General features: G+C 37.0%; 1 protein-coding gene across 5 annotated transcripts in view; it reads left to right on the forward strand.

Annotated features, from left to right (window-relative positions):
• Window positions 1-27,848, forward strand: part of CPNE8 (copine 8) — a 268,048-nt gene that overhangs the window by 209,888 nt on the left and 30,312 nt on the right. For all 5 annotated transcript variants that reach the window (XM_081483375.1, XM_081483374.1, XM_081483379.1 and 2 more), the window contains 2 exons: window positions 3,916-4,097; window positions 11,611-11,738. In XM_081483375.1, the coding sequence (XP_081339501.1) occupies window positions 3,916-4,097; window positions 11,611-11,738 (310 nt within the window). The remainder of the gene's footprint in view (window positions 1-3,915; window positions 4,098-11,610; window positions 11,739-27,848) is intronic.

Genomic DNA, 27,848 nt, shown 5'->3' on the forward strand with positions numbered 1-27,848 from the left:
CCCACTCCAGTATTCTTGCCTGGAAAATCCCATGGACGGAGGAGCCTGGCAGTCTGCAGTCCATGAGGTCGTGACGAGTCGGACACGACTGAGCCACTTCACTTTTGCTATTCACTTTCATGCATTGGAGAAGGAAATGGCAACCCACTCCAGTGTTCTTGCCTGGAGAATCCCAGGGACGGCAGAGCCTGGTGGGCTGCCGTCTATGGGGTCGCACAGAGTCGGACACGACTGAAGCGACTTAGCAGCAGCAGAAGCAGTGGAACAAAACAACGAACATGTTGTTCAATAAAGTTCCTGGTGAAAATGAAAGATGTGTATTTTATCTTTTTTAATTTATTTATTTTTTAATTGAAGGATAATTGCTTTACAGAATTTTGTTGTTTTCTGTCAAACCTCAACATGAATCAGCCATAGGTATACACATATCCCCTCCCTTTTGAACCTCCCTCCCGTCTCCCTCCCCATCCCACCCCTCTAGATTGGTACAGAACCCCTGTTTGAGTTTCCTGAGCCATACAGCAAATTCCCGTTGGCTGTCTAGTTTACATATGGTAATGTAAGTTTCCATGTTACTCTTTGTATTTTATTTTTATAGAAAAACTGAAGAAACTTTCTGGCCAACCCAATATTTCATACCCACTAGGATGACTATAATCCAAAAGTCAGAAAACAGCAAGTGTTGGCAAATATGTGAAGCAATCGGAACCCACCCTCACATACTGCTGATGAGAATGTAGAATAGTGCAGCCACTTTGGAAAACTCTGTGGCAGTTCTCCAAGTTGTTACACATAGTTACCATATGAACTAGCAATTCCACTCTTGGATATATATACAAATGAGATGAAAACATATGTCCAGTTAAAAGAGCTTATTCAAGCGTTATTCTTTTATGAAGGCATAGTGTACCTCTAAAACAAAAATCATATATCTTTGATAATATTCAAAGTTTAAAATATTGCAAAATCTTTAAGCAAAGAGTTATAACTAACAGTAAGGGCTATGAAATATACCTAGATTCTTATTCTAGTTTGACTAATTATTACAGTGTAATTAGGGCAAGTTACTTAATCTGAAAGTTATTTGATATGAAAAACAAGTGTAATAGGCTTGTTGGAAAGGGACTAAGTGAAACATGAAGTAAGTTCATACATGTTGTAATAGCATGTATGTTACTAACGTTCTATGCTATTATAATTATTATTGTTATTAGCTGATAACTCAATGTTATTAACTTACTACAAGTTCACTTTTCCATGTGCATTGCTGCTGATATGGAGGTGGTACAACTATGGTCCCAGTTTCAAGAAGTTGCCAGATTCTGTGGTGGAGAGCACAAAAGCATAAGAGTAGAAGAGGAAAGACAATAAAGGCTAGAATAAATAAGGAAGGTCATCTCATGTGTGTGAGACATAAACTGTAGGAGGAGAAAGTGAATTTCAGGATTGGGTGGCAAACTGAGTGGTAGAGATGGAAAGAAAGATAGCATTAGTGATACAGTGAAGAGATTGGTCTGGGTGAAGATGCTAGAAAGATATAGGGAACATCTTTGAATGAGTACAATTGGGCTCTGCTATGCATGATAGGCCAAAGTGTTTAGATATGCTGGGGTATTAGTAGTGCTTTTAAGTTGTGGTTCTCTTAGAGAAATAGAATTAGTTGTGTATTGCAACCGTTGGGTAACAACTCTTATTATATTTGAGAGTTGGGTTAAATAATCCCTTAGGCAAGTAGAGGCATTATTTATCTGTGGTTCCAGTACGTCTTTGAAGAAGAGACAAAAATCTCTGCTTTAGAAAGAGCTGTCAAAAATTGCACTAGGTAAGTTAAACAGACAGGGAAGACTGCTCAGGATTTTTGCAATAGAGACCAAAGCTACAGCAATGGAAGAAATAAATTGAACTCTTTTCCTCCAAAACAAAAGATGAAAAGTGCTGTTGTGAACTAGTGGAAAGGTATTGAGAGATACTGGAGGCGAAACTAGTCTGTTTGATTAAGCCATCTGTGTTTACTGCATGCTCAGTCGCAACCAGCTCTTTGCAACCCTTTGGACTGTAACCTGCCAGGTTCTCTGCCCATGGGATTTTTCAGGCAAGAATTCTGGAATCAGTTGCCATTTCCTCTTCCAGGGGATTTTTCTGACCCAAGGATCCAGGGATCAAACCCCAGTCTCCTGGTTTCTTGCTTTGCAGGCAGATTCCTTACCACTAAGCCATGGGGAAGCCTTCTGTGTTTACTAATTAGCAGGTATTGAAGTTAGTCTCCTACTCTCCCATAGAGACTAAGCAACAGAGGTGATATTTTTCTTGATTATTACATTTCAAAGGAATGACTCTCAGGTCCCTGAGAAAGACATTCCTGAACTGTAGAAGATTTATACTTCAAAGGAACAGAGAAAGAATTCACAATTCCAGGTTTTCTAAAGTAACTGCTCTAAGAAGAGGTCAAGGGCCTATAGTCAGGAGATATCTTTCTAAAGTTAGTCAAGCTGAAGGAAACATTAGGGCCCATCTTGATCATAAGACACTTTTAAAACAATAATTTTGTCATGTGGCCCTTGAATGCTGATAACCCTTGTAAATATATATGCACTTACACGATGAATTATCTTTAAACCAAAAATGTTCTGGGTATTGTTATATGCATTATAAAATAAAGAGCTTTACTTTGTTTCTCTCTGGATCTCAAGTGCTTGCTATTACTTTTTCCTTAACAAAAAAGAACTATGCTTTGCTGGTTTCCTTCTTTGGGCAATGTTTTAATGTAGAAGGGAGCTTTATGAACTGCTACAAGTCCCATTTAATTTCCATTTTCACTTAAGAAACCAAAGGGACTTTCAGGCTGCCTTTGTGCTGGTAATTAGGGCAACTGAATCTGAATCTCTGTGTTTGAGTCGTGACGCATATATTGCTTTCTTTGTCAAATTCATCTTTATTCAAGTGAGACATCCTACGTTTGTGGATGACTCAGACAATAATAACAGGAGTAGTTAAACTTTACATTTCTATTTGTTTAGTCACGACTCTTTGAGACCGCATGTGCTATAGCCCACCAGGCTCCTCTGTCCATGGAATTTTCCAGGCAAGAATTCTGGAATGGGTTGCCATTTCCTTCTCTTACATTTCTATGGTGCTTTATAATTTTTAATCACTTTCACACATATAATCTTAGTTTGTCTTCTCAGTAAACATTGTAGTAGGATTTCTAACAGGAATTTTATAGTTAGTTGTCCTACAGATGGAAAGACTTGACTTTGGGCCTTTTTACTCCTAATTTAATGTCTAGTTAGAAACTGAATAATTTTTCAGATTCAGATTTTTAGCATAAATTTGAAAATCACCATGTTCTTCTCTTTTCAAGTGATTAAATTGGGATAGGTCTCACATATTCAATTTATGTTTGTGATACAACTTTAAGAAGGCTTATAATTGTTGAAGCCTATTAACATCAGTTGGGTCCTTTGATTACAGGCATAAGGAGTCAAGCTAAAGGCACATAGTTTGTTTCTTTTAAATAAAGATTACAATAAAATATGATCAACAAAATTATTTTTATGCTTCTGGGGCTAAAACTCAAGAATAGCCTATGGCATTGACAATGAAAAATAATTTTTGAAAAAAGTCTGAATATCTTTGGGAAATTTCCTACCTGTCTGATCTAATTTAATAAATATCTCTATGTCATTGTCTGTCCAAAAGAAACTATTGGGTTGACCAAAGGTCTGCTTGATTTTTCCATAAAATGTTATGTAAAAACCTGAATAAACTTTTTGGCCAACCCACTATTTAACACATTATGAATGTAGGCAGAAAAACATTATTGATATTTCAATCTGAAATAGATATCAAGAAAAATGTCTAAAAATTATACCTTTAGCTTGATCTCTCATGTTTTAATTTTTTTTCTGTCATCAGGCAACCCTGCCCAGCCCACTTCTCTCCACTACATGAATCCTTATCAGCTGAATGCCTATGGTATGGCACTGAAAGCAGTGGGAGAAATTGTTCAAGATTATGACAGTGATAAAATGTTCCCAGCTTTAGGTTTTGGTGCAAAACTGCCTCCAGATGGAAGGATATCTCATGAGTTTGCTTTGGTAAGAATACATAGAAATAATTGATATTTTTAAAAAAAATAATATTTTGGATCTTTTCAAAGGTTCACTGCTTATGCTTTAATTACTCATGTAGCAACTTCTTATGACTATACAGTCAGCTCAGTTTTAGTGAATGATTGATTTTAAGAGTGTGATATTAATGGGAAAAAAGACATAGATTAGCAACAAATCTACCTAAAGTGCATATGATTTAAAACCTATTCTGGTTTTCTGTTGCTACATAACACCTTCCATTATATTCATGATTTGTGGGTCAAGAATTTGAGCATGATACAAGGAGAATGGTACGTTTGTTCAAGATACCTGGGGCCACACCTGGGATGCCTTGATTGGCTAGAGATGGCTGGAATTGTTCTACTGCAGCCATATATCTGTTCCATTCTGACTGTTGGTTGGATTCCTCAGTTTTCTTCATGTCATATCTCCTGGAACTAGTACATATCTCTTGTACTAGTAGTACATCCGCTAAGATGTCTCATTTGCTCATATCTAATGCCTACAGCTAGGATGGCTGAAATACCTGGATTCTCTAGGCATCTTTCCTTCTTTCTACATACAGTTTGTCCATGTGGTTTCGTGGGTTTCATCACAGTGTAGTGGTCTCAAGGTAGTCATATTTCTTACACAGCAATCAGCTTTCTCAGAGTGGGTATTCTAAAAGGCTAGGGAAGAAACTTCAAGGACTTAGAAGTCTCAGAAAGTTATTTCTCCTACATTCTCTTTTGTCAAGCAAGTCACTAAGTTCAGCCCAGTTTCAAGGTAGTGGAAGTAACCTTCACCTCTCAAGGGGAGGGGTATCAAAGAATGAGTAACTATCCTTATTCTTCCATCTTCCAAAATGTCATTTCTTTTCAAATATAAAGGATCAGTTATTGGTAGAATTATTATTTTTCAAATGTAAAGCAATAATTATAGGTATAATTAACTATGGTTTCAATATAATGGAGTAGATGTGACTCAAATATTTATCTATTTAATGTTTAATTTACATGAATCCACTCCTATTGTATGATTACAAATAAGCAATGTACTGTATTCTACCTTTAAAACAAACTTCACACAGATAGTACTTATAGGCCCAATCAGCCTTATTCTCACTTGCATTTTTTTGATAAAAATAATGGGAAAAACTGTGGGAATGGTTAGATATCATTTTGGAAAGAGTTTAAATTTTCCTATTAGAAATGCCTCCCTGCTGTACCCTATATATTGTGAAATTAAAGTCTTCTGTCCCCAAAAATATTGTGCCCAATATTTTTGTAGGTATTTTTTGTTGCTTTTATTCTTGTTACAAAAATAATGTGTGGGATTTCTTTTTGAGTTCTGCAAGAAGAATAGAAAAATAAACAATAATTCAATTATTTACTAAGTAATTACTGAGTATCAAGCCAGGTACTTTATGGTCATTTCTTGTACAATCTTCATAAAATTCTTGTCTGATAGGTATGTCATGAGATGAGTGACACATCACACTACTATCAAGAGCCACTCATATTAAATACAGTGAAAAGGGTACCCCCAGGGGTTGTATAATTTAGCCCAGAGTCACAGAATTTAATCAGGTTTCCAGAAGACAGGACTTGAGCCCAGGTCAGTCTTATTACAGAATCTTTGTTCTTAACCACTACTAAACCATATTTTATAAAAGCATCTATAATAATACCACCTCTTAGATATGCAATGGCACCCCACTCCAGTACTCTTGCCTGGAAAATCCCATGGACGGAGGAGCCAGGTAGGCTACAGCCCATGGGGTCGCTAAGAGTCGGACATGACTGAGTGACTTCACTTTCACTTAGATATGACCTTTATAAACCCCATTATGTACACACACACACGCTTACACACACACGCTTACACACACACTTCCAGAAGCTCCTATATGATTAGACTTTATCTTCTTTAATATATTTTAAAAGTTGTATTTTAATTTTTTTCCCATATGTATTCTTGATTTTTCTGTTCCATCACCCCCATTTTGGGAAAGGTTACTGGAGGTTTTAATTTTCTTCTGTGAAATAGCCCATATGCCACCACCCCCAATGTCATATAAAAAACGAATATCTGTTGGGATCTTGTTGTGTCCTAGAGGATTAAATTTTCCCAGAAACTTATAAGACCACGAAAATCACTCATGTGATCCTATGTCTTGTGTGCCTCAGGAAAAAGGTCCTGACTATTTTAAAGCTTAAGAAAGGAATAATAAAAAAAATAATTATGCTAAACTAAATGATATTAATTTTCCTTCCACAAGTTTTTCCTCGCCTTTTTGTATGATTTTTTTCCTTTTGTTCTCTAACTCTCTCCTTTTCTACTTTTCCTGACCCCATATTCATTCCTTACAATCAAACCTATGCAAAGGAGAGACTTTTTATTATTTGCATCTTAAATGATTCTTTGAACCGAACTCAAATATTTATAGAAGGTCACACTCTAAATTTATGAAAAATAGTTTCTAAAATTGGTGAAAGTGATGATGATAATGCCTCGTCTTTAATTTTACTTAATAATTATATGACTTTAACTTTTTTCAAAGCACTTTTTTCTTGAATAAAACAGACAAAGATTAAGTAAGTCTTCAGAGAGATAGTACTCCATTTAATTTTCGTGTTAACTTCATCCTAAATAACTGCAGTATAAAACTGTAGATGCTGAAAATGGCAAATAGAAAAACTTCAGTCCATGTCAATCTGGCAATTAGTGTACTACCTAATGTTACCAAACCCTCATATTTCCATGGTAAGAATATGCGATATATATATTAACAATTATTAATATGTTTATCACACTGAAGTCAAATAATCTTTCAGATAGCAAGATTCACACTGTTCACTAAACCCAGGGTAGGTAAGGTGCAAATGAGGAAGCTGGAAAAAGATTCAAGGAGCCATAGGAACTGCAGACATGTTTATTCTCTAATGGCTGGCGCGGCAGCCATAATGCAGCCATGCTGTGTTCTCTGATGACTGACCAGCAGACAGAGCCATAACACAGCTGCAAGGGCTTTTCAGGTGGAGCTTATATACGTTTACAGAAAAAAAGTGGCCCATGACCAAACGAGTACATCATGACACGCAGGCACAGTGCTATAAGTGATCTCAGATGTTACATGACCATGGAAAGTCATTGTTTATGAAATATGAGGCAAGAGCAAGAGGTCCTGGGGCAAAAGAGCCTGACCATTGCCATCATAGCCAATTTCTCTTTCCCTACAGGAGCTCTTTAACAAAAATTTTAAATCCCTAATTGGTGAGTTTGAGGCTGGCACAAATGTTGAAATTGAGCTTTAATCAATCAAAAGGATCTAAGGTAAACCCCAGCTTTTTATTTGAAATATGTTTAGGAATAGGTATTGTGGAAAAAGATAGGGAAAATATCCCCATATTACCACTTTAGCACTTTTGATTGTGGAATGCCATGGCTCACAATGATACTTGATGACTCATTACACTGTACCTGAAGATACAAATACTCATTACACTGTACCTGGAGATACTGAAGTTTTCAACAGTATGTGAACCAGAAACTTCTGGATGTTCAAGCTGGATTTAGAAAAGGCAGAGGAACCAGAGATCAAATTGCCAACATCCATTGGATCATCGAAAAAGCAAGAGAGTTCCAGAAAAAACATCTACTTCTGCTTTATTGACTACACCAAAGCTTTTGACTGTGTGGATCACAACAAACTGTGGAAAATTCTTAAAGAGAGGAGAATACCAGATCACCTTACCTGCCTCCTGAGAAACCTGTATGCAGGTCAAGAAGCAACAGTTAAAACTGGACATAGAACAACAGACTGGTTCCAAATCAGGAAAGGAGTATGTGAATGCTGTATATTGTCACCCTGCTTATTTAACTTATATGCAGAGTACATCATGAGAAATGCCAGGCTGGATGAAGCACAAGTTGGAATCAAGGTTGCTGGGAGAAATATCAATAACCTCAACATATGCAGATGACACCACCCTTAAGGCAGAAAGTGAAGAAGAACTAAAGAGCCTCTTAATGAAAGTTAAAGAAGAGAGTGAAAAAGTTGGCTTTAAGCTCAGCATTCAGAAAACTAAGATCATGGCATCTGATCCCATCACTTCATGGCAAATAGATGGGGAAACAATGGAAACAGTGATCATTGAGACTTTATTATTTTGGGCTCCAAAATCACTGCAGATGGTGACTGCAGCCATGAATTCAAAAGATGCTTGCTCCTTGGAAGAAAAGCTATGACCAACCTAGACAGCATATTAAAAAGCAGAGACATTACTTTGCCAACAAAGGTCCGTCTAGTCAAGGCTATGGTTTTTCCAGTAGTCATATATGGATGTGTGAGTTGGACTATAAAGAAAGCTGAGTGCTGAAGACTTGATGCTTTTGGATGTGGTGCTGGAGAAAACTCTTGAGAGTCCCTTGAACGGCAAGGAGATCCAAGCAGTCAATTCTCAAGGAAATCAGTCCTAAATATTCATGGAAGGACTGATGCTGAAGCTGAAACTCCAATCCTTTGGCCACCTGATGCGAAGAACTGACTCATTGGAAAAGACCCTGATGCTGGGAAAGATTGAAGGCGAGAGGAGAAGAGGAAGACAGAGGATGAGATGGTTGGATGGCATCACTGACTCAATGGACATGAGTATGAGTAAGCTCTGGAAGTAGGTGGACAGGGACGCCTGGCGTGCTTCAGTCCATGGGGTCACAAAGAGTCGGACACGACTGAGTGACTGAACTGAACTGAACTAAAGATACAATAGTGTAAAGGAAATATTAGGAGGAAATATTTCTAATAAGCACATGGCCACAGACCTTAAAAGAAAATCTTCTGCCCTCTTCCTTAATAAACAATTCCCCATGTAATTATTTTAAGAAATAAATTTTTTAAAGATTTAGAAAATCATTCTATCAGCATAAATAAAATGGTGGGGAAAATGGTACCTTGTTATTTCCAGAGGAATAAAGGAAATACATAGTTTTACAGGAATATAAATCCTGTCCCAGTCAAGATGTTCAAATGCTGATCAAAAAGTAACTCAGAACTATCCTGGTTTGTAATTGTTCCCTTAAGGCAGATAAATAATATATTTTATATACCCAAAATCAGTACTGAGTTTTAATTTTAACTAGCTTTATACTTTATCAAGCAGAAGAACAACCTAAACTTATATTTAAAGGAAGTTAATTAAAGGTCAGCTCAGATTAACATCAAAACCAACCAATTACTGTTTTGTGCTAAATATTAAACCTTCATGTTTTAATTTCATTTGTATAGTCAATTTTATAATATAAATAGTTGTTTTATTACTTTTATGTTTTAAAAGTTACATGAGGGTTAATTAATAAATTTTGAAGGAGAAGACAAAATTTAAAGGACAAGGTGGTTATAAATTATTCTTTCACAGGTGACAAAATTGAAGTCATTTTGGTAACATTTGGCTTAGTTCACTAAGATCCTCAGTCTTTCAAAATGCTTAGGATTTTGTAATATCGTTACATAGTGGTGGTTTCCTGATGGCTCAGATGGTAAAAACTGTGCCTGCAATGCAGGAAACCTGTGTTCAGCCCCTGGGTTGGAAAGATGCTCTTGAGAAGGAAATGGCAACCCACTCCAGTATTCTTGCCTGGAGAATTCCATGGACAGAAGCTACAGTCCATGGGGTCACAAAGAGTCAGACATGACCGAGCAGCTAACACTTTCACACTTTGATTGTTCAGATAAAAAATATACATGCCCAAAATTATGTTTAAGCATAGAGACTATGTTTAGTTGGGCTTCCCTGATAGCTCAGTTGGTAAAGAATCCACCTGCAATGTGGGATACCTGGGTTCGATACCTGGGTTGAAAAGATCCCTTAGAGAAGGGAAAGGTTATCCACTCCAGTATCCTGGCCTAGAGAATTCCATGGACTGTATATTCCATGGGGTTGCAAAGAGCCAGACACAACTGAGTGACTTTGGTTACTGTCCCTAGTGTTTTAAAAACATAACTACATTTTTTTTTTTTATTACCCCCTTCCAGAGGTGGAGCTGAATTCTTCCTCCCTTGAATGTAGGCTACACTTAGTGACTCATTTCTAAAAAGTAGATGAAAGTAAAAGTAATGGTCTGCAACTTATAAGATTAGTTTTTGGGCTTATTGGAGCTTCCTCCTTACTCTCTCTCATTTTGGAGAAGTTAGCCACCATGTTGTTGGGATACTCAAGCAGGCCTATGCAAAGTTCCTTTAGCTTATTACCAGCAAACCATACAGGTGAGCATTCTTAGAAGCAGATTGTCCAACTCTGGTCATGCTTTCAAATGACTGCAGCCCAGGTCAGCTTCTTGACCGTAAGCTCTTGAGAGATCCAGAGCAAAAATCACCTGTCTAAAAAATATATGGGATAATAAATGCCTACTGTTTTAAGCCACTACCTTTTGGAATGGTATGCTAAATAGCAATAGATAACAATACCTTATTTGTGTTATTTGTGGAATCTGGATTCAGAGAATTAAGCCTAATAACAGAGCATTCAGAGTGTGAGAAAGCTGGACTAAGTCTCCAGCTGCCCTTCTAGATTCTATTTGCTGAATAAGAGCTCCTGTGTTGTGCTATGCATGCTAAGTCACTTCAGTCATGTCCGACGCTTTGCAACCCCATGGACTGTAGCCTGCCAGGCTCCTATGTCTATGGGATTCTTCAGGCAAGAATACTGAAGGAGGTTGCCATGCCCTCCTCCAGGGGATCTTCCCGACCCAGAGATCAACCCGCTTCTCTTACATCTCCTGCATTGCAGAAGGATTCTTTATCGCTGACCACTAAGAAAGCCCAAGAACTCCTGTGGCAAGCTCCAATTCCACTGAACAATATGAACAAGTTTCTCTGATTCTTTTCACGTTACCTTGTCTTGATGCTACTCTCACCAAATTACATTCCCTTTGATCCCTTCTTTATTTCGGCTTATCAGTTTTGGCCTGAAAATGTGCAAGTGGCAGATATTTTACATTTTTACTTCCATATAGTAAAACTATTTGAATTGATAGTATTTTTCCTGATTTTGATACACATCATTGCAGAGAGCTTGGAAAATACGGAATAATCTAAACAATGAAATAAAAATTAACAATTATATAACCACTCAGAGGTAGCCACTATTAATATTTTGTTTCCTTCTTTTCAGATTTTTATATGTTCTCTATATGTTCATAGGTCTGTGTATAAGACAATATTAATCATAAAATGTTGTAATATTCAACTTCTCAAGATTATTTAGAATTTTCTCCTGCCATTTAGTTGAAAAGTATCCATTTTTAATGATTGCACATTACCGCATATCACAATCTATTTAATATTGATATAATCTATTGTTGATTACTCAGTTTATTATTATTATTTGCTGTTATAAATATATAACTGAGTTTTCTTTGAAAAAAGCTTTATGGATATCAACTTGTATTCTTCTCTATTTTAATTGATTTTTATAGACATTATTCATTCTTTGCCTGTTTTTGCTGTAACTTTCTACAGAATGGGAACCCTCAAAACCCCTACTGTGATGGCATTGATGGTGTCATGGAAGCTTATTATAGGAGTCTGAAATCTGTGCAACTGTATGGGCCAACCAATTTTGCTCCTGTAATTAATCACGTAGCAAGGTAAGTGGAGTAAATAATTTGTTTATTTTAGTGTGCTGGACCGGAATGAAATCATAATTTTATTGTTGACATGGCTCCACAAATGAAAGTTGTTTTCTAATAATTTACCTCCAAGAAAGTGAAGGAAAAGATGTACAGTAAAAAGAATCTCCATTGAGGTATCGTGATACTTCAATAAAAACTTTATATCAAAATAGCAAAGGAAAACTATACACTGGCTTATGTTAGTACCTATATTTGTTCAACCAAGGAAAAAATATTTTTTATTTGAATAAACATCCATGAGAGCAATATCAATCACAATTTAATTGTGAAATCACTCATATCTAAGATTATATTTCATAGCAACTTAGAAGTAATAAGAGATTGAATTCTCTTATTTTAACCTCCCTGATAATAATATATAGTATATGATATTGAGATTAGAATATAATTGCTTATGATTCCAAATACATGTTCTAGAAAATATTTTAATGTAAAATTTTATATACATTTGCTTTTCACTTTTACTAATACATAGTAAATTAGACACTACCTTTAAATACCTAAAAAATTTTACTGACACAGTTTTAAATCCTATAAAACCCTGCCTAATTTTTAGGTAATCAAAAAGGAACAACTCTCATGGCTTTCCCAATATGTAACCAAAACGAAAAAAGTACTGCATTTGAATTACTGAAGTTCTCTATTTGAAGGTTCTGGTACTTTACCATCTCCCTGTTAGATATGGTCAGGCTTCCCTAGTGGCAGTGGTAAAAGAATCTGCCTGCCAATGCAGGAGATGCAGTTTCAACCCCTGCATCAGCATAATCCCCAAGAGGAGGAAATGGCAACCCCCTCCAGTATTCTTGCCTGAGAATCCCTTGGACAGAGGAGTCTTGGTGGCGTACAGTCCATAGGATTGCAGAGTCAGACATGACTGAGCACACACGGGTGCATTAGACATGATCAGCAACTTAAATATGTTCTACTTTTCATTACCTGGGACATAGACAAGATAATAAAATATCCCTGCACCCAGGGCTGAACCCAGTGGACCCTCCTGTGGAATTCCATCTCAGGTTTACACTGATACATTGACAACGTCTTTTTCTGAGTGTGACTCTTTAGATCTGGTTTTTCAAGCATTTTCAGCTACAATTTGTATTCTTATCAATTTTATGGGCGTTCCTGGTCGCTCAGTGGTAAAGAATCTGCCTGCCAATGCAGGAGATGTGGGCCTGATCCCTGGGTCAGAAAGATCCCCTGGAGAAGGAAATAGCAACCCACTACAGTATTCTTGCCTGGGAAATCCCATGGACAGAGGAGCGAGGCAGGCTTACAGTCTATGGAGTCACAAAAAGTCAGACATAACTTAGCAACTGAACAACAACAATGAACTTTATATCTCAACTCTGGACACACATAATTAAAATAAAATAATATGAAATAATACTTATTCCTAGCTCATATTTTCTTTTTTATTACTATGGTTTTATCTTTTTTATTACTTTTTTAATGCAGATCTTGACCTACGAAATTGATTTCAAAATTCACTGAGTCATTACTTGTAATTTGAAAAATACTTCCTAGCTCATTGTGTTAGCATAGATAAGTAATATTATCTATACTTTCTTTGCCTAATTCTTTGATGGCTGTCAAATAAAGCAGAATGAAAAATTATATTAACGCAAGATAAATTATAGTTGATTCTTACTCTCTTACACACTATCATACCCATCACTCTTTTATGAAAAGATAAGAAAAGTGATAGAACCTCTTTTGTGTGAACTCATGCTATTTATTATAAATTGCATTTATAATAACTTATTATCAGTGTTTACCAATTAATTTCATAGATTTTATGCTGGTATATCTTTACTGTAAAAGTTTAACTTTTAGATATAAAATTCCTAGGTGCACTTTTATATACCACCTAAAACTACAGGCTCCATGATGTAATATTGCCATTTTTTAATATTTTGTCCAGCATTTAAAAAATTCTCAAATTATAGAGGTAGTTGCCAGTTAATACTTTAAGAATCTTTTAAAATAACCTGGGATCTAAGAATTCTTTATTGTTATTTTTATTAATAATAAAATAAGAAATATAAAAAGATATGACTTCGGGGGAATCATCTTTTCCTTCTAATACAATTTGAAATTGCATGTATCTATCTCTTGAAGTGAAGTGAAGTGGCTCAGTCATGTCTGACTCTTTGCAATCCCATGGACTGTCGCCTACCAGGCTTCTCCATCCATGGACTTTTCCAGGCAAACATACTGCAGTGGGTTGCCATTTCCTACTCCAGGGACTCTTCCCAACCCAAGGATCAAACCCAGGTCTCTCGCATTGCAGGCAAACACTTTACCGTCTGAGCCACCAGGGAAGCTATCTATCTCTTATTATCAATCTATCTTAGAAATACTTTTCTCCTGTTTTTCTAATCTTTGAGAGTTGTGTTTAATTTTATTTTTAATCTTGCATTAAGACAGACAATTTCTGTCTTAACAATTATCGTCTGTAAAATTTGTCAGCTAAAACAGAAACTACTTTCAAGAATAAATCACTTTACAACAAATAGTTCAAGACAACTGTCTGTTTCTAAATCAGGAGATGGTGCCGTTATGCCCATGTATATGGCCTTTATTTATTTAAAGCTCCTTGTGCTTTAAATTTCGTCACTATTACATACAGTTCAAAGATGCTTCAACATGTACTCAACAGGTATCTAGTAAGTGAATTCTGGATATTTGTCTATAAAAATAATTTTTGTAAAGTCAAAAGTAAATATATACCCATATTTTTTCTATTTCCTTAAATTTTCCTCTTAAAAACGTATGTTTTTGATATTGGTAAAAAGCTTAGTTATTTGTAGTAGTTTTCTATAAACATTAAGAATTCTTATTGTTATTCTTTTTAAGAATAATCATTTAAAGCACATGCTCATTTAACTAATATCTGTATGATAAGACTTTTGAAATAATATTGAGATTACTGATATTTTGAAATAGTCAAGACCCAAGGCATCAACTTTGCAAAATTTGAAGTCTTTATATGCTGTTCTGAGGTTTTCCAACCCCTAACTCTAATTTCCTGTCTTCCCAGTTCTCATTTCATAGAGCTGTCCAGATAACAGCATTTCAAAGGATGTAAAAGTCCTGCTCAACAGTTATTCATGGCTTGTCACAAATTTAAGTTTCAACACTCTAGTTTGGTATTCAAGAACTTCCAGTATCCGGCTACCACCATCCATCCTATCTCATTTCCCTCCACATTCTCCAAAGTGTACTGCACTTCAGTCATAGAGGATCACTACTTCTGGCCTGTGATGTCATTCCATGTATACTTTTATCACAGCACTGACTAATTTGATTCTGCTCCATTGTTACATGTATATCTTTTCCACACTGAAGAAAAGAATGTTTCATTGTTTTATTCACCTGATTAAAATAATATTTATTGTTTCCTAGGAATTATTCATGTTTCTTATGCCTAACCAGTCACTTGTCTTGCTGCTAAGTCGCTTCAGTTGTGTCCGACTCTGTGCCACCCCATAGATGGCAGCCCATCAGGTTGAGGCTGTCACATTTCAGTTGTTAAGAGAGATCTATCAATTTCTATTAGCTGTGCATGCTTTAATCACTCAGTTATGTCCAACTCTTTGCAACTCTTTGGACTGTAGCCCACCAGGCTCCTCTGTCCATGGGATTTTTAAGGCTCAAGAATACTGGAATGGGTTGCCATTTTCCTCCTCCAGGGGGTCTTTCCAACCCAAGGACTGAGCCCTTGTCTCTGCATTGCAGGCAGATTCTTCACCCATTAAGCCATTGGGAAAGCCTAACTGTTAGCTAGATTATTGTATTTTTTTTCTTTTCTTTTTTCGAGTGTTATTTTCAGGATCCAGATAACCAGCTAAAATTAATTTTCATTTTTCAAGAAATAATATTTATTTGGGAATTTTCATAACATTTTCAAATCACTCTAAAGAATGTATTGTTTTGTCTCTTTCATCCATATGATCAATAATAAAATACTAAAATCAAAACAACCATTATTGAATTCATAATCCCTTTGAGACAATATGTTCAGTGCTATAATGTGGATTATTACATTTCAGAAGTGACAATAGCATTATTATTGATATTTTACTGATGACAAAAGGGATATGTACAGTGACCATCAGTGAAAGAAAGTGAAAGTCACTCAGTTGTGTCCAACTCTTTGCAACCCCATGGATTGCAGCCTGCCAGGCTTCTCTGTCCATGGGATTCCCCAGGCAAGAATACTGGAGTGTGTTGCCATTTCCTTCTCCAGCTAGAGTGGGTAGCTGTTCCCATCTCCAGGGAATCTTCCCAACCCAGGGATTGAACCTACGTCTCCCACATTGCAAGTGGATTCTTAACCAACTGAGCTACCAGGGAAGCCCTATTTGTGATGGAGCTAAAATTTCAAACAAAATAATCTGATTCTAATGCACTGTGTTATATCTTGCATGCATTTTATCTCTGCTACAGAGGTAAAGACTCACAACAGAAAGTGCAACAAAGTGATCTATTATTGTGAATGCTGTTGGTCTCTTCAGTACACTACCAAAAGTAGTTTGGGTAACAACTGAGAAACATAAAAATTGCTGTGTTATTTGTATTGAAATATTTAAATGTATGCCATTTTAAGAAGAATTAATTCATAGTGTAGATCAAAATTTACTTAAAGAAAACATTTCTGAGTCAGTTTTTCTTTTCTTGTTGCCCTCTCTATTCCTATAAACTATTTAATACTGAGCTGAAAGAATATTCAAAAAATCTGAACCAATCATTTATGAAATTTTGTAAAAAACAATCCCAGAACTTGACCTGACAGAGACGCCACGGAAATGTGTTTGAATTCTGAAACCCTGGCAAAGTTGACCTCTCCCTAAAATTTGTCATAGTAATATTAAAATATAAATTATAGATTCCCTAATTTGAAAAAAGACAGGAGAAGCAACTTTCTTTAACACCTTTAAAATATAATTTGATTCTTCAGGTCTATATATCAATGTTACCTCCTTGAAGAACAATTATGATGTTGATCAGCCTCTATTTTCTATTTAATACACTTCTGTAGTTTAATTATGTTATCATAAATAAACATATAGCACTTTTTAAAAAGCTAAGTTAAAAGAAATCTTAGTACAAAATATTTTGTTTGAAATTTAGATTTCCCTGAAAAGTGCAAAAATATGTCAATGTACAGAGCAAATACCATAGAAATAAATGTAGTAAAGGATTAATTTATGCTGCTGATGGTGACAAGACTAAAATGGATTGAATAATTCTTAGGTAAAATGTAGCTTATTTTCAAATTAGTGTACATAGCAGTAGTGAGAGCCACACAATCAACTTACTATTTTTTGTGCAACATTGATTTTCCTCAAAGTTAAGACATCAAGCATTAATACAGGCACATCTTTGTTATAAAGTAAACTGCAAACTTTCTATGAATTTTTAAGATAAAACAACAAACAAAGCTATTTCAAATTTTATATCTGTTTTAGGCTCTATCTTTAACTGTCTTGATAGTATGACTATATTCTTCCCTTCTCTTACATATATTTTATGTTGAATCAAAAAAAATCAAAATAGAAATGGATTAAATTCACCAATCAGAAGATATAAAGTGGCTGAATGGATAAAAAGGTCCAGTAATATGCTGTCTATGAGAGATTCAACTTAGATTTAAGGACATAAATAGGATGAAAATGAAGGAATGGATAAGAAGATACTGCATACAAATGGTAATCAAAAGACAGAAGGCAAGGATGGTTATGTTTAGACAAAATAAAGTTTAAATAAAAAGTGTCACAACAGACAAAGAAAGTCATTACATAATAAAGGATCAATTTATGTGATATATATCATTATATGTATCTATAGATATAGATATATAGCCTGCCATTTGCAACAACATGGATGAACCTGAAAGATGTTATACTAGGTGAAATAAGCCAGACACAGAAAGAAAAAACTACATGGTCTCACTTATATGTAGAACTTTAAAAGCCCAATACATAGAAGCTGAGAGTTAAAACAATGGTTAACAGAGGTGGTATGGTAAATGAAATGGAATGATATTGGTCACAGGGTACAAAGTTGCATTACATAGTATGAATAAGTCTAGAGATTTTGTGTATTGCATGATGATGATTGTCAATACTGTATTGAATGCTGGAAATTTGCTAAAAGAGTAAACTCCAAGTGCATTGATTGCACCCCCAACATGTGGTAACTATGTGATATCATGATATCATGCTTGACCGATTATTTCACTGTGTATATGTGTACCAAATCACCATGCTGTACACCTTAAGTACAATTTTTATTTAAAAAAGAGAAATTTTGAAAAGGTCAACTCAGGATGACATACTTATAAATATGTATATATCCAGCATCAAAGCACCTAATATATTTTTAATTAACATATCTGAAGGGAGAAATAGACATCAATTCAATAGTGTTAGAAGGCTTTACTACCCCACTTTCAACACTGAATAGGTCTCGAACGCAGAAAATATATAAGGAAACAGCAAACTTGAGCAATGTTCTAGACCAAATGGAAGCTAACTGACTTAAAGATAATTCCATTCAATAGCAACAGAATACATATTCTTTTAAAGCACACATGGAACATTCTCTAGAAAAGATCACAAACCAAATATTAATTGTAAGAAGATTGAAATCATTATGAATAGCTTTTCTGAACACAATAAAAAAAATCAGAAGTCAATAACAAAAAGAAACCACAAAATTCACAAACAAATGGAAATGAACACACTCTTCAATAATCATTGGGTCAAAGAAATCAAACAAGAAACTAGAAAATACAATGAGAAAAATTAAAGCAAATATACCAAAATTTATGGGGTATAGTAAAAGCAGTACTAATGGGGAAATTTATAATGATAATACCACATTTTTAAAAAGAAGAAAAATCTCAAATGACCTGGGTTTACACCTCAATGAACTAGAAAAAAGAAAGGACAACAAACTAAGCACAAGTTAGCAAAGTAAAGAAAATAATAATTACAGTTAAATAATAATTAGAACAGAAATAAATAGAATAGAGACTAAAAAATCAATAGAAAGAAATTGACAAAATTAAGAGTTGTTTTTTTTTAAAAATGAAACTTACAAACTTTTACCTAAACTAAAAGAAAAGTGACTCAAATAAAATGAGAAATGAAAGAGGAGGCACTACAACTGAAGTCACAGAAATAAAAAATATTATGAGGGACTATTATTGATAATTGGACTTCAACAAATTGGAAAACTTAGAATAAATGAATAAATTCCTAGTAAGTTATAACTTACCAAGAATGAATCAAGAAGAAATAGAAAGTCTGCAGAGACTGATAACAAATAAGGAGATTGAATTACATACACAAACACACACACACACATACACACACACATACATACAGGGACACAAAGAAATGGGGCTAGTGGATACATTTATTACGTTGATTATTTTGATGATAACATGAGTACATAAATATTTTGAAGTTCATCAAATTGTTTATATTAAGTATGTGCAGTTTTTTGTATACCAATATACCTCAAGAAAGTTGGGTGGGTAAAAGACATAGTAATAACAACTGAGACTTTCTCCATAGGTTGAGAATGTTGAAAGAGAAATAAAAAGTAAATCCCACCAGGTAGAAGGCTCACTTCTGTACCTACTCAGAGGTACAGTGGAGTGGCATCTTGCCCCAGAGGCTAACCAAGAGGCTAGAGGCTTACTTTCAGCAAAGTGGGGTTCTGGAGCTGAAACTGGGGACTCAATCTGCCAAGATGGTGGAGAAGTAGGAGGATGTGGTGTTTATCTCTCCTAGCTGAAGGAGAGGAGAGGCTCCTGCATCCAGGGAAACCCCCTCACTGGCAGGGAGATCGGTATAGAAGGAAAATTTCAGGGGTTAAAGAGGAGAGGGCAGCAACTGATCTGTGGCAAGCAGGACAGAGTGAAACCTACACAGATAGATAGTTCCCTAGACTGATACCTGCGTTCGCTGGTGTGGACAGGGGCTGGGTGCTGGAATGTGGGGTTGAGAGAAGTAGACAGTTGCTGGCTGTAAGTAGACAACCTGAGTGGATGGGAGTGAGGAAATTTGCAACTGAAAAATGCTTGTGGAGGAAACACAGACCACCGTAGACGTCAAGCACCACTGTTGAGTGATGCACAAGTGGTGGGGCTGCCATTCATCCTCCCTTTCTGTGGCCTGACCCCTACCTCCCCAAGCACTAGGAAGGGCTCTGCCAAGGCTGTCTCTCTTGCACTGCTGTCCACTGGCTCCCTCACAAAACCCCTTCCCACTGGGGTCAGCTCTGTCACACTTGCGACTGCCAGTTCTCTCACACCCTCATTTGCTGGTTCCCCTGCATGATCTGTTCCCACCTGGGCTACTGACACTCCACTGTTCCCACCTGGGCTCCTGAGACTCCACTGTTCCCACTTGGGCTCCCGAGACTCCATCTACTACCTTTTCTCTGCACCTCCTCCTCTCCAGGTGGACTCTTGTGCTCAGGAGCAGACCCTTGTGCAGTAATCCACACAAAGAGATGGATTCAAAACCACAGCTGAGCCCCAAGGGCCATGGCACTAAAGAAGAAAGGAGGAAATCTTTCTTCATAGCTGCACAAACCATTAATTGACACTACTTTGTAAATTCAGTGCCTACAGAAAACCTGAACAGACAATGAGTGTTCCTGCAGCCAAGATGGATCTAGCTTTAGCAGCTGTTGATTCTATGGGAACATCTATGTCCCATTTGGCCAGTATTGAGTCTGAGCTGGCACCATTGCACCCACAGAGTATAGGTCCATGATTACTACAATCCTGGGGCCTGACTTCAGTGGACCTATACTGGTGGACTGTTGAAAACAACGCCTGAGAGACACCAGGGCTAATTACCATGGTTAAGTTGGGGCTGAGAGCGGTGCCAACAACAGTATAATCTGAGACCCTACACAACAGGTGAAACGTGACACAACAGAGTACACCCAATAGGTGAACAGTTCCAGAGGAGGAATGCACAGTAGCTTTTCTCTCCGTGGGAGTGCTCTAATTCTGCCTGCCTCCCACCACAGATCAGAAATACAGCAAAGAAACAAATCTGGGGACCACTACTCCATCAACTAGGGAGCAAATACTACCTCTGACAGGGCATTGCCAGCCACAGAGCAAAGACAAGGCCTTACTCAATATCGAGTGCAGTCTCTGGTCACCACAACATCAATCACATCAACATAATGGCCAGCATACACTAAGGAAAGAGATGACAGACATCTATACTAAAAACAGCCCTTGCACTAAAAATATTAAAGCTACACAGACTAGACAAAGATGTTCCCACATAAAAGTAACCCTGTAAGACACTCTGAGAGTCTGGAATCAAGAGGAAGAATCACCAGGATATTTAGCCTTGGAGGCCAGAAGAACTTGAGAATAAAAACTCCAAAGGGCTGGGGACTCCACTCTTGGAGGGTGCACAAGGTCTCACATGCACTAGACCCAGCACAAAGCAAACCTCCATAGGAACCTGGGCTAGACCTGCCTAGGGGTTTTGTATGGTCTGCTAGGGAGGTGGGGGCTGGCTGTGGCTAACCATTGGGTCAAAGACATGGAGAAGACACCAGAAGTAACAGGAACTACAATCTTACACCTGTAAAAAGAGACCACAAACACAGTAAGTTAGACAAAATGAGATGACAGAAAAACTGATGCAAATGAAGGAACAAGATAAAAACACATAAGAACAACTAAATGAAGGTGAGATAGGGAATCTACCTGGAAAAGAACTGAGCTCTCAGAAAAAGAATGAAGGCACAAATCAAGATGATACAAGAAATGTTTAACAAAGAGAAGATTTAAAGAAAAGACAGAGATGAACAATACAATATCTGAAATGAAAAATACACTAAAAGGAATCAATATAAGAATAAATGAAGTTCTGGTTCAAGATGGTGGAGTAGAAGGACATGCACTCATCTCCTGTGAGAGCACCAAAATTGCAACTAGCTGTTGAACAACCATTGACAGGAGGATGCTGGAATCCACCAAAAAAAGATACTCCACATCCAAAGACAAAGAAGAAGCTGTAGCAAGACAGTAGGAGGGGTGCAACCATGATAAAATCAAATCCCATACCTGCTGGGTGAGTGACCCAGAGACTGGAGAACAATAATACCAAACAAGTTCTGTGCCTTCCTTCTTTTTTTGAGATCTCAGTTCTATTCCAGGTAGATTGCCTATCTCATCTTCATTTAGTTGTTCTTATATGTTTTTATCTTGTTCCTTCATTTGCATCAATTTCTCTGATGTCTCATTTTGTCTGACTTACTGTGTAAGACCCATGGGGTGAACCCCATGTCAGGCTTCCCAGCCTGGGGATCTGACAAAGAGATTGGGAATTGCCAAAGAATCTGGCCTTGAGAGCCAGCAGGATTTGATTATAGGACTTACAGGGAACAGAGACCCAGTCTTGGAGGGCACAAACAAAATTCTGCATGCACCAAGATCCAGAGGAAGGAGCAGTGACCCCACAGGAGACTGAACCAAAACTAGCTGGTAGTGTTGGAGGGCCTTCTGTGGAGGCATGGGTTGACAGGAGCTCACCAGAGGAACAGGGGCATTGGAAGTGCCCCCTAGGTGTAAACCCTCTTGGAGTTCACCGTTAACCCTACCTTAGAGCCCATAGACCACATGTTATTTGTCATGGCCAAACAACTACCAGGGAGGGAGTCCAACCCCACCCATCAGCAGATAATCAGGTAAAAGCTCTACTGAGCAAGGCCCTTCCCACCAGAGCAAGACCCAGTTTTTCCCTTCACCAGTCCCTCCCATCAAGAAGTTTACACAAGCCTCTTTACCTCATCCATCAGAGGGCAGACAAAAGAAGCAAGAAGAAGCACAGTCTCACAGTGGCTAAAACAAAAATCATATTACAGAAAGTTAATCATGATGAAAAATCACAAAGTTATGTCACAAATGAAGAGACAAGTAAAATCCCAGAAAAACAACTAAATGAAATGGAGATAGGCAACCTTCCAGAAAAAGAATTCAGAATAATGATAGTGAAGATGATACAGGATGTCGGGAAAAGAATGGAGGCAAAGACTGAGAAGATGCAAGAAATGTTTACCAAAGGCCTACAAGAACTAAAAGGACAAACAGAGATGAATAATACACTAGAAGAAATCAATAGCAGAATAACTGAGGCAGAAGAATGAATAAATGAGCTGGGGGACAGAAAGGTGGAAATCACTGCTGCAGAACAGAATATACAGAAAAGAATGAAAAGAAATGAAGACAGCCTAAGACACTTCTGGGACAACATTAAATGCACCAACATTGACATTATAGGGGTCCCAGAAGGAGAAGAGAGAGAGGAGGGACCTGAGAAAACATTTGAAGAGATAATAGCTGAAAACTTCCCAAACATGAGAAAGGAAATAGTCAACCAAGTCCAGAGAGTCCCAAGCAGGATAAACCCAAGGAGGAACACTCCAGGACACATAGTAATCAAACTAACAAAAAATAAAGACAGATAAAATATTAAAAGCAACAAGGGAAAAACAACAAATAACATACAAGGGAATTCCCATCAGACTATCAGCTGATTTCTCAACAAAAAGTCTACAATGCAAAAGTTGTATATTTACAGTGATGAAAGGGAAGAACCTACAACCAAGAATAATCTATTGAGCAAGACTCTTCTTCAGATTTGATGGAGAAATCAAAAGCTTTCCAGACAAACAAAAGCTAAGAGAATTCAGCACCACCCAACCAGGTTGGCACCATATGCTAAGGGAACTTCTCTAGGCAGGAAACACAAGACAAGAAAAAAACCTAAAGAAAGTAAACCCAAAACAATTAAGAAACAGCAATGGATCATGCATGCATGCATGCTGGATCACATCAGTCATGTTTGACTCTTTGGAATCTGGTGGAACTGTGGCCAGCTAGGCTCCTCTGTCCATGGGATTCCCCAGGCAAGAGTACTGGGTCAAGAATGCTAAAGTGGGTTGCCATGCTCTCCTCTGGAAGATCTTCCTGACCGAGGGATCAAACCCACGTTGCTTGTATCTCCTTCATTTGAAGGCAGATTCTTTGCCACTGAGCCACCTGGGAAGCCCAATAGGATCATTTTTTGCTGTTCAGTCACTCATTCATGTCTGACTATTTGTGACCCCATGGACTGCAGCACACCAGGCCACTCTGTCCATCGCCAGCCCCCAGAGTTTACTCAAACTCACGTCCATTGAGTCAGTGATGCCATCCATGCATCTCATCCTCTGTCGTCCCCTCCTTCCTCCTGTCTTCAATCTTTCCCAGCATTGGGGTCTTTTCTAATGAGTCAGCTCTTCACATCAGGTGGCCAAAATATTGGAGCTTCAGTTTCAGCATCAGTCCTTCTGATGAATATTCAGGATTGATTTCCTTTAGGATTGACTGATTTGATCTCCTTGCCATCCACAAGACTCAAAAGTTTTCTCCAAAAAATCAAATCAGTAAAATTAGAAATGAAAAAGAAATTACAACAGAAAACACAGAAATACAAAGGATCATAAGAGAATATTATGAGCAACTATATGTTAATAAAATGGACAACCTGAAGGAAATGGACAGATTCTTAGAAAAGGTCAACCTTCTCAGACTGAACCAGGAAGAAATACAAATTATGAATAACCCAATTACAAACACTGAAATAGAAACATGATCAAAAAAATCTCCCAAAGTACAAAAGCCCAGGGCCAGATGGCTTCTCAGGGGAATTCTATCAAACATTTAGAGAAGTGCTAATACCTATTTTTATGAAACTCTTCCAAAAACTTGCAGAGGAAGGAACACTTCCAAACTCATTCTACAAGACCACAATCACCTTGATACCAAAACCAGGGTCTCGATATAAATCAAAGGAAGATCTTCTATGGTCCACCCCCTAGAGTAATGGAAATAAAAACAAAAATAAAAATAAACTAATTAAACTTAAAAGCTTTTGTACAGCAAAAGAAACTACAAACAAGATGAAAAAATACCCCTCAGAATGGGAGAAAATAATAGCAAAGGAAATAACTAACAAAAAATTAATTTCCAAGATACACAAGCAGCTCATACAACCCAACACCAGAAAAGCAAACAACCCAATCAAAAAGTATGAAAAAAACCTGAAGAGAAATTTCTCCAAAGAAGATATACAGATGACTAACAAGCACATGAAAAGATGCTCAACTTCTCTCATTATTAGAAAAATGCAAATCAAAACTACAATGAGATACTACCTCATACCAATCAGAATGGCCATCATTAAAAAGTCTACAAACAATAAATGCTGGTGAGGGCTTGGAGAAAAGGAAACACTCTCGCATTGCTGGTGGGAATATAAACTGATACAGCCACTATGAAAGATGGTATGGAAATTCCTTAAAAAACTAGGAATAAAACTACCCTAGTTTTTATTCAAAACCCAGCAATCCCACTCCTACACATATACCTTCAGGAAACAAAAATTGAAAAAGGCACATGTACCCCAATGAGAGAAAAGATTTTCAAATTATACAACTGATGAGGGATTTGTTTCCAGAAAATATATATATAATACATATATAAAGAATTCTTGCAACTCAGCAATAAAAACCAAATGTCAAATTTTAAAATGGAGTGGAGAAAAGGGAACCCTCTTACACTGTTGATGGCAATGCAAACTAGTACAGCCACTATGGAGAACAGTGTGGAGATTCCTCAAAAAGCTGGAAATAGAACTGCCATATGACCCAGCAATCCCACTGCTGGGCATACCCACTGAGGAAACCAGACTTGAAAGAGACACGTGTACCCCAATGTTCATCGCAGCTCTGTTTATAATAGCCAGGACATGGAAGCAGCCTAGATGCCCATCAGCAGACGAATGGATAAGGAAGCTGTGGTAGATATACACAATGGAATGTTACTCAGCCATTAAAAAGAATACATTCGAATCAGTTCTAATGAGGTGGATGAAACTAGAGCCTATTATACAGAGTGAAGTAAGCCAGAAAGAAAAACACCAGTACAGTATACTAACACATATATATGGTATTTAGTTAATCAGTAAAGATAACCCTTTAGGCGAGACATCAAAAGAGACACAGATAAATACAACAGTATTATGGACTCTATGGAAGAGGGCGAGGGCGGGATGATATGGGAGAATGGCATTGAAGCATGTAAATTATCATATGTGAAACGAATTGCCAGTCCAGTTTCGATGCATGATACAGGATGCTCAGGGCTGGTGCACTGGGATGACCCAGAAGGATGGGATGGGGAGGGAGGTGGGAGGGGGATTCTGGAAGGGGAACACATGTACACCCATGGTGGATTCATGTCAATGTATGGCAAAACAAATACAATATTGTAAAGTTAAAAAATAGATAAATAAACTAATTTAAAATTTAAAAAAAAAAAGAAAAAAAATTTTTAATGGAAAACGGTTTGAATATATCGTCTTTCTCCAGAGAAGATATATGAATGACCAATAAGCAAATGGAAAGGTGCTCAGCATCATTAGTCATTTGGGAAATGCAAATCAATAACATAATGAGATACCAGTTCAAAGACATATAATCGTTAAGTGTTGGCAAGGAGGTGAAGAAACTGAAACTCTCATACGTTGCTAATGGGAATATAAAATGATACCAACACTCTCAAAACAGTTTGGCAGTACCTCAAAATATGAGACATAGAGTTACTATGTAACCTAGTAATTTCACTCCTAGCTATCTACATGTGAAACTTATGAAAAATTATGTCCCCATAAAAACCTATACACAAGGAGCAGAAACCCAAATATCCACCAACTGATGAGAAGACAGACAAAACATGGTCTGTCCAGTGGAATACTATTTGGCAATAGGATCAAGTACTGACACACGCAATAAGGATGAATATTGAAAACAATGTGTTAAATGAAGGAAGTCAAACACAAAAGGCCACATATTATATGATTCTATTTACATGAAATGTCCAGAATAGGCAAATCTATAGAAACAGCAAGTAAACTGATTAGTTATTTCCAGGGACTGAGGGAAAAGTGAGGTGGGGGTGGGGAGTGACTGTCAATAGGTACAGGGTTTCTAAAATGATGAAATGGTCTAAAATTAGATTTTGGTAAGACTGTAACAATTTTATAAATATAATAAAAGCCACTGAACTGTAAAAAAAAAAAAAAAGTTTTCTCCAACACCACAGTTCAAAAGCATCAATTCTTCAGCACTCAGCCTTTTGTATGATCCAAATCTCACATTCATAACGTGACTACCAGAAAAACCATACCTTTGACTATGTGGACCTTTATCAGGCAAGTGATAGCTCTGCTTTTTAATATGTTATGTAGGTTGGTAAGATCCCCTGGAGAAGGGAAGGGCTACCCACTCCAGTATCCTGGCCTGGAGAATTCCATGGACTTTATAGTCCATGAGGTTCAGAAGAGTCAGACATGACTGAGCGACTTTCACTTGGTTGGTTATAGCTTTTCTTCCAAGCAATAAGCTTTTAATTTCATGGCTGTAAATCACCATCTGCAGTGATTTTGGAGCCCAAGAAAGTAAAGTTTCTCACTGTTTCCCCATCTATTTGCCATGAAGTGATGGAACTGGATGCCATGATCTTCATTTTTTGAATGTTGAGTTTTATGCCAGCTTTTTCACTCTCCTCTTTCACCTTTATCAAGAGTCTCTTTAGTTCCTCTTCACTTTCTGCCATAAGGGTGGTGTTATCTGCATATGTGAGGTTATGATATTTCTCCTGGCAATCTTGATTCCAGCTTGTGCTTTATTCAGCCTGGCATTTTGCATGATGTAACAATACACATCGATAGTTACCTTAAATGTAAATGGATTAAATGCACCAACAAAAAAACATGGACTGGCTGGGTAGATGAAAACATATGCATGTATGCACTTCAACTTACCACATCACTCTGTTTAACCCCCTCAAATTGTATGTAATTATTTTATATTGTTAAGTTAACCATGTTCCCATTATGGTTTGCAATTGTAATTAGCTTTTCTTTTTTGTCTGGCTATTGATTGTGAAAACTGATAAGCATCTTT

This window comes from Giraffa tippelskirchi, chromosome 4 (genome assembly GCF_054371585.1).
Source record: "Giraffa tippelskirchi isolate mGirTip1 chromosome 4, T2T-mGirTip1v1.2.pri, whole genome shotgun sequence".
In the NCBI taxonomy this organism is placed as follows: Eukaryota; Metazoa; Chordata; class Mammalia; order Artiodactyla; family Giraffidae; genus Giraffa; species Giraffa tippelskirchi.